The following is a 13,398-nucleotide window of genomic DNA, read 5'->3' on the forward strand; positions in this document are numbered from 1 at the left end:
AGTCTTAAATATTTTAAATTTTCATGGATCAAATTGAATTTATTAGTAAGACTGATTCAATATAGATGGATTGATCTAACTTGATTTGTTAAAAGTTACTGATGAAATCGTTTTTAATAAGTTCTGAGTAGTACTTTGCTTGTTTGTGTTCCTCAAAGTCATTGATGAAGTTTTTACGTCTTCTTTGTGTGTTTGTGTCAGAGTGCGTGGCTCGAAGGTACAAGAAGAAGGAACCGCGAACTAGAGGAGTGCAAAGCAGAGCAATACAGGTAAATGTCTACTCCTTTCGAATTTATTGAGTGCTTTAATGTTGAGTTAGGTAGTTAATGGTTGGGTTAGTAATAAATAGGTGTAATGGCTAGGTTGATGGTTAGATAGAAAACGTGATGAAGTGTGATGAATGTGTTTGGTTGATGTCAAGTCCATTTAATAGTTTCTTCCCTTTAAAATAGCGTTCTTTGCTTTCTCTCTTCTGGCATCAACATTGCTTCTTCTTGTCTTCCTTCTATCTGTTGTACTCTCTTCTTTTTTCCTTTCTTTCTGTGACATTCTTGGGGATGGATTCCAATCCATACCGGCATGGTAGTAACTTTGTTGATCTCCTTACGAGTCAACAAAGCGTCTTTAGTTTAGTTGAAGAAACTGTCCCTGAAGACACTCCTGCTGAGCGTAAGGAACGCCGGATGTGGACGCCTATAGAAGATATGGTGCTCATCAGCTCCTGGCTCAACACAAGCAAGGATCCAGTAGTGGGAAATGAGCAACGGTCTGGGGCATTCTGGAATAGGATCGCCGCTTACTTTGCGGCAAGTCCCAATGTTGCAGCCACTGAACACCGAGAATCAACTCATTGCAAGCAGCGTTGGCACAAGATCAATGATCAAGTCAACAAGTTCTGTGGGGCTTTCGAAGCAGCAACCAGAGAGAAGACAAGTGGGAAAAATGAGAATGATGTTCTCAACAGAGCTCATGAAATCTTCTTCACCAACCACCGAAAAAAATTTATTCTTAAGCACGCTTGGAAGGAGCTTCGGAATGATCAAAAATGCTGTGCCACTGCTACATCTAAAAACGAAGGAAGCGGTAAAAGGAGGAAGTTAGACGAGGGTTCACAGTCTGAGACTTCACACGCTGTTGAGGAGGAGCGCCCCTCGGGTGTTAAGGCAGCAAAAGGGAAGAACAAGAATGTCAAGTGGGAGGAAAGGCTGTCACAGTTTCAGACTATGTGGGAAATAAAACAAAAAGACTTGGTCTCCAAGGACAGGCTATCAAGAAATCGGATACTTGACCGTTTACTTGCAAAGCAAGAGCCCTTAGATGAGGTCGAAAATGCTGTTGTGAAAAAGCTCCTAGCTGAGTTGTTGAACTAGTTTAAGTATGAGTTTAAGAGTTTGTGTTGAACTAGCTTAGTTGAACTAGTTTAAGTATGGGTTTAAGTCTTTGTTCACGTTGATTTTATCTTGTTGTTGTTCCTCTGTTGTATGTTGGTAATGTGATAATATAAAAACGTGTTGTTCCTCTGTTGTATGTTGGTAACGTGATAATATAAAAACGTGTTGTTGTTTCACTTGTTGTTGTTGTTTCACGTGAATTTATGATGTTCTTTCTTTCTTGGCAGATTAGAGCATGGAGTCACGGAGGGTGAGTGAAGAGAAGACAAGAGAGATAGTGAGTCACGGACACACATAGTGAGTCACGGACACACATGTGAAGACAAGAGAGTTCGTAGAGAGTTGTATCACATTTTGTCTTGTATTATTTTGTAGCATAACTCATGTCACGGACACAAGTTTTCAAAGGGTGTATAAATGAAACTTTATAAACACAAGTTCTCAAGTTATTTCAAACTTCCATATCAAGTCCACTTATCTCTCTCAAGTTATTTCAAACTTCTTCTATCTCTTTTATAAACACTTAATCACTTTCTTCCTTCACAAGTTCTTCTAAATCTCTCACTTTATAAACACTTCAACACTTAATCAATTTCTTCCTTCACGTTAAACTCTTAATCACTCTCTATATAAACTCTTTTTAATCACATTAATGGCTTCTTCTTCTTCTCACAACACTTTCGATGACGCTTTTGATGATACATTTGATGATACATTTGATGAGCTATTTGATCAACATTTTGATCAAGCATTTGAGGATTTTACCATTCAAGAAAATCAAGAAGAACGAAGAAAAAAAAGAAAAAAACGAGCTTATATTGAAAGACATCGTGAAGAAGGGCATAATCGTTTATGGAACGATTATTTCAGTCAAACTCCAACGTATCCTCCTTTATTATTCCGGCGACGTTTTAGAATGAACAAGCCATTGTTCATGAACATTGTGGATCGACTCTCCAACGAAGTTCAATATTTTCGGGAAACAAAAGATGGTCTCGGAAGGAACAGTCTCTCTCCACTTCAAAAGTGTACCGCCGCCATTCGTGTCTTGGCATATGGTTCTACAGCTGATACCGTCGACGAATACCTCTGGCTCGGTGAAACAACAACTCGGTTATGTGTAGAAAATTTTGTGGAAGGAATAATAAATTTGTTCGGCGAAGAATACCTAAGAAAACCAACACCAGCTGATCTTCAACGTCTACTTGATATTGGAGAGTATCGTGGCTTTCCCGGGATGATAGGAAGCATCGATTGCATGCATTGGGAGTGGAAGAATTGTCCCACCGCTTGGAAAGGGCAATATGCTCGTGGTTCGGGTAAACCAACAATCGTTTTAGAGGCGGTTGCTTCATATGATCTCTGGATATGGCATGCGTTTTTTGGACCTCCAGGTACATTAAATGATATCAATGTTCTTGATCGTTCACCAGTTTTTGATGACATAATAAATGGTCAAGCTCCGAAAGTCACTTTCTCTGTCAACGGACATCAGTATAATATGGCTTACTATCTCACTGATGGTATTTATCCGAAATGGTCAACTTTTATCCAATCTATTCGTATACCACAAGGGCCGCAAGCAGTTTTATTTGCTCAGCATCAAGAAGCTGCCCGAAAAGATGCAGAGCGGGCTTTTGGAGTCTTGCAAGCTCGCTTTGGCATTGTTAAAAATCCAGCGAGGAGTTGGGATAAAGTCAAAATTGGGAAGATTATGAGAGCATGTATCATACTCCATAATATGATCGTCGAAAACGAAAGAGACGGTTACACTCAATTTGATGTTCGAGGGTTCCAACAAGGAGAAGACCAAGGAAGTTCACATGTTGATCTCACGTATTCTACAGATATCCCTTCAAATATCGCAAATATGATGGGTGTTCGAACAAGAATTCGTGATACACAAAAGCATCAACAACTGAAAGATGATTTGGTTGAACACATATGGCGTAGATTTGGAGGTGGTGAATACAACAATTGATCTCTGATGCTTATTTCAAATAATTCTCGTTCATTTTAATAATCTTTGTTTTCATGTTTTTAATTTAAAATCTATGTTTAATATGTTGTCTTTTATTTACTAATAAATATAAGTTTTTAAATAAATATTCAATATTATTTAATTTTCGAGAACTCCAAAGCAAGAGACTTGCAATGCAGACATTAAAATCTCAAGGTTCTTGACAAAGTTTCTTTAACACCTTTATGTCTTAAATATTATTAATTTTATCTCAAAAGACCCTTAATAGGGTTATGGGATAAAAATGCTCTTAATGGGTTCTAATGAATAAATTAGTAGTTAATTTTGTGATTTGAAAAGTTTAGAATATTTGTTACTCTAATTAATTTTCTGATCTTCCAATGGGAAAACCTCATTGAGGTTCTTAAATTTTTTTTTTTTAGCTGATAAGAAGAAGGAAGAAGAAAGAGGTCCACGAGAGAGAGAGGGGACATGAAGCTCTCTTCTATACATCAAAGCTGGTTTGGTCTGAAAAATTAATGTTGGCGTACTGCCCTGCAGCCCACGCAGCCTACACAGAAGATAGAATATGTTTCAAAATAAGCTTGACAAGTTACGACATCCATGTGATGAAACCAATATCTCACAGCCACCTAGAAAGGTAAGGATGACAAAAAATAGTTAACAACATCTAAACAGGCATATCCTACCCCCCAAAAGGCATCCATCAAGAAACATAAGAGGATAGTGATTCAGTCACAGTGATCACGAAGTAGTAGTAGAGAAATTCAAGCATTTAGAGACAAAGATGAATCAATTGACAAGGTATGATTTTCATAACAGAAACGAATGAGAAGGGGGACTAAACAAATGCATAAATAAAAATGAATAGAGGTATTATTTTCTTAACAGAAACGAATGAGAAGGGGGTCTGAACAACCAAAAGCAGTAACTAAAACCTTGGCTCTAAGATGACCAGCTGGGCTGCTGAATTCAGGAAAAACATGTTGCACTAGCATATTCTCCAGCTCGGATTTGTAGGGTTCAGTTTGCCTAAGTTTATCACAAAGTGTCCCAAAAGCAAGCAGAGCAACATCCTTTTGGCGATAGGGCTTCTGTTCTAGAGGTGCTTCACCATATCTAAACCACAGAAACAAAGTAATTATATCATGTCGCAATTGTATAATTAGATCCTTCTCTATATTTGTAGTTACAGCTTGAGGGTACCTATTAAATATGCCCACGATGAACTGTATGAATTTGGGGAAGTTGCCTTTTCCACGCTTTCTGACCAGCTCAGTCACAAAGTCCATAGATGCAGTCTTGGAACTGTACAGATCTTCAATTATATCTTTAGAGCAAGTAATGTTACTATTTAAAAACATGTTTTATGATCATCAAAATTAGACAACGAAGACTTCAAAGACATACCATAACCCTTCCTCACATACTCATGCGGGTCTTCATCCCAAAGTACTTGGTCATCATTATTGAAGCACATTAGAGGGAAAATGATCTCAAATAGTAGAACATCTAAGGTGGGGCTGCAGTAAGGTGTACATGCTATTCTTCGGGTTACTGCATAGAGACACAACAAGTCAATAAGAAACAGATAAAGCCTTTATCAGTTTTCAATAGAAACTGCAACTAGAAATTTTACCCAAGCCTCTATCTGTGGCTGTGATTACGGTTGTGAGAAGAGGTATATATAGATCATCTTCTCCAATTGAATGAGAGATCGAGATCATCTCCACAAAGTCGCGCTTTCTCTCTCTCTCTCTCTTTCTCTCTCTCTGCTCTGTTCTTCAATCTTCAACGGGAGGAGATCAAAGATGGAGTACGAACAGGACCAGCCTTACATTGATCACGACGAGGAGATTACACAGGAGGACGCATGGACCGTTATATCAGCCTACTTCGTAGAGAAAGGTCTAGTTCGTCAGCAGATCGATTCGTTCGATATCGTCGACGAGTCGTCTGATATCGAGATCCAACCTGAGTCCCAGCACAATCCTAGCCACCAATCTGATTTCGCCGAGGTTCTCTAGCTGCTACGGATTTGGAGAAGGAGAGCAAGACGAAAGATTTCTCAGACAGAAAAGAAAAGCATCGAGGACGAGGGAGAAAAGAGAGAAAAGAGAGACGACCAATACCAACATGACACACGTATGGAGTTTTTTAGCAGTTCCAAAACCTCTTTGCTAAGAAGCGGTTCTATAGTTTTATCTCTTTTTATGTTTTTTTTTTTTTTAATTTTTTTTTTAAGAACCCTTTACTAAAGCTTCTCCACAAAGGTGGTCTAAGAATCTCCAATAAACATGGCCTCAAGCCAACTCTTAAAGTCGGATCTTTGAGTAATTCTTAAGAAGACAAATGGGCTTTCGTGTGTATTGGCTTAGCATACGTTTTTGGTTATTTAAGCTCATCGGCAAAGCCCAGTATAGTGTTCAAATGTTATTGGGCCTCAGTTGCATACTAACGTAAAGCTAATAATACAAACAGTCAGGATAAGAAGATGATGCTACTTCAGAGTGCGATAAGGTTAAATGTTGGCACCCTCTTGGTATTTACTTTAGTGCAGGGGTGGCTCTTGCGGATATTAAGCACCTATAGGAATGCTAGCAAATCCAATATTTTTGAGATGCAATGATACTTTCGAATTATCAGTAATTATTTTATGGTGTTGTCAAATCTGCAAAATAATTGAATTTTTTCCTCGAATTTTTTTGTTTGTTTTTGACACATCAATTTAAAAACAGACACCGTTAATCCATTCACAAGTTCATAACTAAAATTTGAGGTGGATAGAATTGTAAAATTAAATAATATAATTTATTATTGATTTATTGTGTTTTTTAATGGCTCATAAAAAATTATACTACACTTAAATTGATCTCAAATATAAATATATTCTATCTAAATTTTATGATATGTATATAAATTAACTAATTTTTATAGCAATAAAATTATAGAAAATATCTTTTAGTTTGGACTTTATAAACTTTATGGATTTCACTTCAGATTTTAGCAGTGCCTAATAGCTAGTTCGCAAGATAAAAAAAGCTTCTCTATCTCTTCTTCGTTTTCTCCTCAAAATCTTTCACGAAAAAGAAGAAGAGATGAAGCTTTTGTCTGTCGCCGTTCTTCTTCGGTGACTGGTGACTCCGGTATATCTTGGTCGGTTTGACAAGTATATCCGGCCTCTGTTTCTGGCGGCTCGCGTTCACCTTGACAGAGCTGTCCGGCTTTGTTTCCGCGTTGCGCTCTTCTCGATGGCGACGGCGGCTTCTCACCGGGATTCCCGGTTATCGTTGATTGACGCTTCCGTTTGTTACTCGATCAACCGTCTCTCTTCTCACATCTCTGTTTGATGTTGGGTGGATTGTAGATGACTGAATTATCTTTGAAGTGTCGATCTGGTGTGCGGCTAGGATATTTGGGAAGATAGCTCTGAGTGAGGTTTTCTTCATCATCCGTTTGATAGATTTCCGGTGGTTTACCGGAATCAGTTGAAAGACTTCCCCGTCGGTGGAGATTGGTGGTGGGTTCTCCGTAAAGCAACACGTGTCTTCGGCAGTTCGAGTTTTGACGCGTGAATCGTCTCCGGTGAATGGAAAGCTCCGGCTTGAATCTCACGGCGGTGGTTTGGAGGAGGTGTTTGCTGTTCTTGACGCGTGTCGATTCTATTTTTTCTTCTCAATACACGTGGATAAGAAAATGGCGGTGCTGGAACCACTTTCTTACTTGGGTGGTTTAGTTGTTGGACCATGTATAGGTCTAGGGTTGTTATGTTGCCTTGTCTACGGGCCTTTCGTTTTCCCAAAAACTTGTTTTGGGCTGTTGTAACTTTTTTGGTCTTGTAATAAAATACCAGACGGAAAAGAAAAAAAAAGCTAGTTCACAAGATACCCTTTTTGTTTTCTTAGTTATTTTCAGTAAAAAAATATTACAACACTTTCGGTGTAATGCCAAAACCACAAAAGAAGTGAAAAACATATAAACAGTTATTACACGTGTGGCGACGTCAAAATCTCTTGGATCTGGGGATTATCTTTTGATATAAAGAAGTACAAAAAACGTGGTGTTACCGACTCACCAGTGAAAGGCTTCTCATTCAAAGTCAACTAGGGCGGCTTTCACACCTCCCTCCCTTCTAGACGGATAACAAAATTTAGCATCTCCGTTTCGTTAATTAACTAATTAGAGATAAGAGTATCTAGCTGCACTACATATATGAGTTTAATAGTACGAAAAATATTTATATACCTAAACTGCTGTCGATTTTTTTACCTGAGAACCATTTTATTTTATATATGTTTTTGGTGGTAGAGAAAAGCAAATAGAAAGATGAAAACCTTGAAAATTAGGTTATAGTAATGTAAAATCAAAATAGAAAGATAAATATCCAGTTTATGTCATATTTACATTGCATTTCTTCAAATAAGAATTGGGTTGTTGTAAGCATTCGCTATAAACCATTTGCTTCTCCTCTTGTCACCTTCCGATTACATGAGTGGAGAGTTTTTCTTAAAGTAACTTGCTAGCTTTAGCTAAAAAAAATAAAGTAATTACCTTATTGTATGAAAAAAGAAAATAGCATTATTTCAAGATTTTAAAACAAAAAAAAAAGTATTTGAAGGCTTTTATATTACAAAAAGAGCTAAGTGAAAGTCCAACCTGTATTTGTTGATAAGTACATTTTCTCGTCATGTGCATGCACTTGTTGAAAAATAAAAGTAAAATCTTTTCTAAAAAAGGATTTTGTCTTTTCTTTGGCTTTAATTATAGAAGAAATTATTTCCTCTAAAAGTGTTTTGTTCTTTTTGTTTAACTCTTCTCTTTTCCCATGAAGCTTCGAACGCTTTTTGACGAGTCAAATGTGAAAACGCATGAATATTCGAAGAAAATTCGTTGATCTCGATCAAACCCAAAACAAATCGACAAACCAAAGTATTGGGGCCCACTGGCCCATTGACGAAGTTGTCTCCATACAATACGTATAAGAGAATGTTGAAAGTAATTTTTTTTTTATAACCGAATGTACCACCCTATCGAAATGGTCCAAATTAAAAACCAAAACGACTAATTAAAGATCTAGCATACACTGATCACCATATAAATTACCGTGAATGGTTTTCGGTCTCGCATACTGAGATCCCACATATGAATTTTTCAATCGCCGGGATTTAAATCCGTGTAACAGAACTCACAACCGTAAATTTTTTACCACCAGAACTAAAAGCCCCGGTTGTAATATTCTTTTTAGTTAAGTTTTCTTTACGTTAACATATTGTAGATTAGTTTTGTTCAGCTGACGTTACTACTATATCAAAATTGGACTCCATGGTCTTTAAACTATACCATAATAATGTTTCCATGGTCAATACTCTATTAAGTAGAATGTGGTTCTATTCCAATGGACATGGTTTCAGTTTTGTAAATGCATTTCTGTAATAAAAGAAGAGTGACGCCATTGTCTATGTGTATTAAAAGAAAAGAAAAATGATTTTAAAATAAACTAGGTGAAGCCAAAATTTGAATATTTAATGGTTACCACTAGTAGATAAGAACTTTGCTTCAAAGCAGCAAAGCAAAGTTTTTTTTTTCGCGCCCGCCAATATCAAAACCTCTCTCTCCGCGGTCCGATGTGATAAAACACCGCCGCACCAAAACTCACCGACATGTCTCCGGCGACTAGGAATATAGTCTTCTTCTCCTTCCTCGTCTTCTCTCTGTTCTCCATCGTTTCCTCCGACGAGCTCCAAATCCTACTCAACATCAAATCCTCCCTCCTAACCTCAAACCCGGGCGTTTTAGATTCATGGAAGCTGAACTCCAATCACTGCGGCTTCACCGGAGTAACCTGCGACTCCACAAACTCCGTTACAGAGATCGACCTCTCTCGTCAAGGCTTATCCGGAACCTTCCCGTTCCATTCCCTCTGCGATCTCAAGAGTCTTCGAAAACTCTCTCTCGGATTCAACTCGCTCTCGGGAACCATCCCAACCGATATGAACAACTGCACGAATCTCACCTACTTAGATCTCGGCAACAACCTCTTCTCGGGATCCTTCCCTGACTTCTCCTCTCTAAGTCAGTTACAGTATCTGTACCTAAACAACAGCGCGTTCTCGGGAGTTTTCCCGTGGAAATCGTTACGAAACGCAACGAAGCTCGTCGTTTTGAGCCTCGGTGATAATCCGTTTAATACGACGCCGTTTCCGGAAGAGGTTGTTACGCTGAGGAGTCTCTCGTGGCTCTACTTGTCAAACTGCAGCATCACGGGGAACATCCCTCCATCGATCGGGGACTTGACGGAGCTTCGGAATCTGGAGATCTCCGATAGCGGCCTCACCGGAGAGATTCCGCCGGAGATAGTGAAACTCACCAAACTCCGGCAGATCGAGGTTTACAACAATAGCTTGACCGGGAAGCTTCCTCCCGGATTCGGAAGCTTGACGAATCTGACGCTCTTGGATGCTTCCACGAACTATCTAGAAGGCGATTTATCGGAGTTAAGAACTCTGATCAACCTCGTTTCTCTACAGCTCTTCGAAAACAGATTCTCCGGGGAGATTCCGGTTGAGCTCGGCGAATTTAAAGATCTGGTCAATCTTTCTCTGTACAAGAACAACTTAACCGGCTCTCTCCCTCCGAAACTCGGTTCTCTATCTGATTTTGATTTCATCGATGCGTCGGAGAATCATCTAACCGGACCGATCCCTCCTGACATGTGCAAGAGAGGGACGATGAAAGCTCTTCTCCTCCTTCAAAACAATCTCACAGGCTCCATACCTAAATCCTACGGGAACTGTTCGACTCTTGAGAGTTTCAGAGTTAACCATAACTCCCTCGAGGGAGCAGTTCCCGCAGGACTTTGGGGCTTACCGAAGGTTGAGATCATCGACTTAGCCAACAACAACTTCGAAGGTTCAATCACCGCCGATATAAAGAACGCGAAAACGCTCGGAGCGTTGTATCTTGGGTTCAACAAGTTCTCTGATGAGCTGCCTGAGGAGATTGGTCAGACTGAAGCTCTGACTAAAATCGAGCTTAACGATAATCGGTTTTCCGGGAGGATTCCGAGCTCCATCGGGAAGCTCAAGGGGCTTAGCAGTTTGAAGATGCAGAGCAATGGCTTCTCCGGTATGTTACCGGACTCTATAGGGTCGTGTTCAATGCTCAGCGAGCTGGACATGGCTCAAAATGAGTTATCAGGAGAGATCCCGCACACGCTGGGATCACTCCCGACGCTCAACGCTTTGAATCTTTCGGACAACAAGCTCTCTGGGAAAATTCCAGAGAGCTTGTCGTCTCTGAAGCTTAGCCTTCTTGATCTTTCGAACAACGGATTATCAGGTCGTGTCCCTCTGAGTTTGTCGTCGTATATTGGTAGCTTCGACGGCAATCCTGGACTCTGCAGCACAACGATCAAGTCCTTTAACCGGTGCACGAGTTCTTCGGGATCGCATCGAGACACTCGCGTATTCGTGCTGTGTATAGTTTTCGGTTTACTGATCTTGATTGCGTCTCTAGTGCTTTTCTTGTACTTCAAGAAAACCGAGAAGAAGGATAAACAAACCCTGAGACGTGAATCTTGGAGCATAAAGTCATTCCGAAGGATGAGTTTCACTGAAGATGATATCGTCGGTTCGATCAAAGAAGAGAACTTGATCGGTAGAGGAGGTTCCGGCGATGTGTACAGAGTTGTACTCGGTGATGGTAAAGAGCTAGCTGTCAAATACATTCGCCGTAGTAGTACAGACACGTTTACTCAGAAGAACTTCAGCAGCACGATGCCGATCCTCAAGGAAAACGAAAGAAGATCGAAGGAGTTTGAAAGAGAGGTGCAAACACTAAGCTCGATACGGCACTTAAACGTGGTGAAACTCTATTGTAGCATCACTAGCGATGACTCGAGCTTGCTGGTGTATGAGTACTTGCCTAAGGGGAGCTTATGGGACATCCTTCACTCGTGTGAGAAGTCGAATCTCGGTTGGGAAACTAGGTATGATATTGCTCTTGGTGCAGCGAAAGGACTCGAGTACTTGCATCATGGATACGAGAGACCGGTGATTCACCGTGATGTTAAGTCAAGTAACATATTACTAGATGAGTCCTTCAAGCCTAGGATTGCTGATTTTGGTCTTGCCAAGATTCTTCAAGACAAAAATGGTGGTCTAGATTCGACTCATGTAGTTGCGGGAACATATGGTTACATGGCTCCAGGTAAAGAGATTTATTAACTTCTTGTTTATCAGTTTGTTATGGTCTTATTACATTACATTTTTTAGCATCAAATCCCTTCTTGTTGCAGAGTATGGATACTCGTCGAAAGTGAATGAGAAATGCGATGTGTATAGCTTTGGAGTTGTGTTAATTGAACTAGTCACGGGGAGAAAACCGATAGAGGCGGAGTTTGGAGAGAGCAAAGACATACTGAATTGGGTTAGTAACAATCTGAATAGCAAAGAGAGTGTTATGGAAATTGTGGACAAGAACATAGGAGAAATGTATAGAGAAGATGCAGTCAAGATGCTGAGGGTTGCAATCCTCTGCACGGCAAGACAACCTGGACGAAGGCCGACGATGAGGAGTGTGGTGCAGATGATTGAGGACGCGGAACCGTGTAGATTGATGGGCATTGTGATTAGCAAAGAGGTAATGTGAGGATCAAAGAAATAAGTTGATGAAGGACCAAGTCTCACTCACTCTTTTGGGTCACTATGAAACTTAGAAGGTTTAGATGGAGAATGTGATTCTAGTCCTGGTTATGAAAATCTTAGGTAACGTTATGATCTCGGATGTAAACTATTTCTTGTAATGATAGAGATTTTTGTATGATGTTTTGGACTTAGTTAATGAAGGTCAACAAACAACTACAATTACTTGGCAAAGAGAAATGCATATTCAAACTGATAAAAGTAACGACTGCCAGACACTATGACTTCTCAAAACGAAACCAAATCCAAATTGAGTTACTTGTCGTGATGATGAAATTGTAAATTATTATCGTATAGAATAATCAAAGAATAAATTTCTTAAAGTCTCAGTACTTATAGCTGCCGAATTTGACCAACAAAAAAAAAAAGGAATGAACGAATAAATCTATCCCCTTCACTATAAGACAATAATGCATTTGAATTTTCTTATTAGATGGAAGATATAACGTATTCTAAAAACAAGTGTTCACACATGCATTTACATAGAACAACCTTGATGCAGACAAACATGATAATTGCATTAGCTACAATATTTTGATACGTAACTAATTCATCATACCAAACACACAGCCACAAAACTAATCTTACTTAAGGCGTCACAACTCACAACAATCATTAACAATAACGATAAAGAGAGATTCTAGAAGCTAGACAGTATTACAGAGACCAGAGTTCTGGTAACATACAAATAATAGCTTCTGCTGCAAAGTACATCCGATTACCTTAGTGTACACAAAGCTAACCAAAGAAAGAATTGCCCTACAAATATACACAGTTTTTGAATCTTTCTCTATCTCAATTCTCAAAAATGTAATTCTCCAGTAACCATGATTTTGTCAACGGAAAAGATTTTGGAATGACCACATTATGAATCTTGCAAAGATATCAGACTCAAGGAACTCAATGTGAGCAGCTCGACCAATGAACGAGTTACGACCATACAAGGTCGTGTCAAAATTGACGTCGCAGCGCATGAACATTCTCTGGTGGTGAGGACCTTCTGGGGATTATGGCCCACGTATTTGGTCCATACAGTTATCAAGCATCTCCAGGAAAGCCACACCTCTTTTTGAGTTGTCAAGAGAAGCTGGTTGGCACGACTCAATCCTAGTCGAGTGCAGTGCCGTGCGAAGGTTTTCGGAGGTCCGAGGCGAGTTCAAAAATACATTTTACATGATATCTTTTTAATAATATATATATATATATATATAACACTCAAAAGTTTTGAATTATTATATAAATGTTTTCTAAATTTTCATTCACCAAAATTTTATAATCTAAAATTTTTAAATCATGAACAAAAAGTATGAATTTGTAATAGAAA

General features: G+C 39.2%; 3 protein-coding genes across 5 annotated transcripts; 2 read left to right on the plus strand and 1 right to left on the minus strand.

Annotated features, from left to right (window-relative positions):
* Positions 1 to 557: 557 nt before the first annotated feature.
* LOC106408346 (glutathione S-transferase T3-like) lies at positions 558 to 1,370 on the plus strand. Its single transcript, XM_048766870.1, has one exon. It carries the CDS (start codon positions 558 to 560, stop codon positions 1,368 to 1,370), a length of 813 nt encoding a protein of 270 aa, XP_048622827.1.
* Positions 1,371 to 3,709: 2,339 nt separating this feature from the next.
* Positions 3,710 to 5,676, minus strand: LOC106407419 (importin beta-like SAD2 homolog). Of its 3 annotated transcripts, none has more exons than XM_013895375.3 (5): positions 5,012 to 5,676; positions 4,783 to 4,929; positions 4,579 to 4,690; positions 4,311 to 4,491; positions 3,710 to 3,922 (listed from the first exon to the last, which is right to left on the minus strand). In XM_013895375.3, the coding sequence occupies exons 1-5, from the start codon at positions 5,097 to 5,099 to the stop codon at positions 3,857 to 3,859; spliced, it is 594 nt and encodes a 197-aa protein (XP_013750829.1). In that variant the 5' UTR covers positions 5,100 to 5,676; the 3' UTR covers positions 3,710 to 3,856. The 3 variants fall into 3 exon arrangements, 2 of the variants coding, with proteins under 2 accessions (XP_013750829.1, XP_013750827.1); XM_013895373.3 differs by having other exon boundaries at positions 4,579 to 4,702; XR_001281750.3 differs by lacking the exon at positions 3,710 to 3,922 and having other exon boundaries at positions 4,093 to 4,491; positions 4,579 to 4,680.
* A 3,232-nt stretch (positions 5,677 to 8,908) lies between these two features.
* Positions 8,909 to 12,233, plus strand: LOC106453123 (receptor-like protein kinase 7). The gene is made up of 2 exons (XM_013895372.3): positions 8,909 to 11,580; positions 11,669 to 12,233. Exons 1-2 carry the CDS (start codon positions 9,033 to 9,035, stop codon positions 12,019 to 12,021), a joined length of 2,901 nt encoding a protein of 966 aa, XP_013750826.2. The 5' UTR covers positions 8,909 to 9,032; the 3' UTR covers positions 12,022 to 12,233.
* Positions 12,234 to 13,398: the final 1,165 nt, after the last annotated feature.

The sequence above is a fragment of the Brassica napus genome, chromosome C8, assembly GCF_020379485.1.
Source record: "Brassica napus cultivar Da-Ae chromosome C8, Da-Ae, whole genome shotgun sequence".
Taxonomy (NCBI): domain Eukaryota; kingdom Viridiplantae; phylum Streptophyta; class Magnoliopsida; order Brassicales; family Brassicaceae; genus Brassica; species Brassica napus.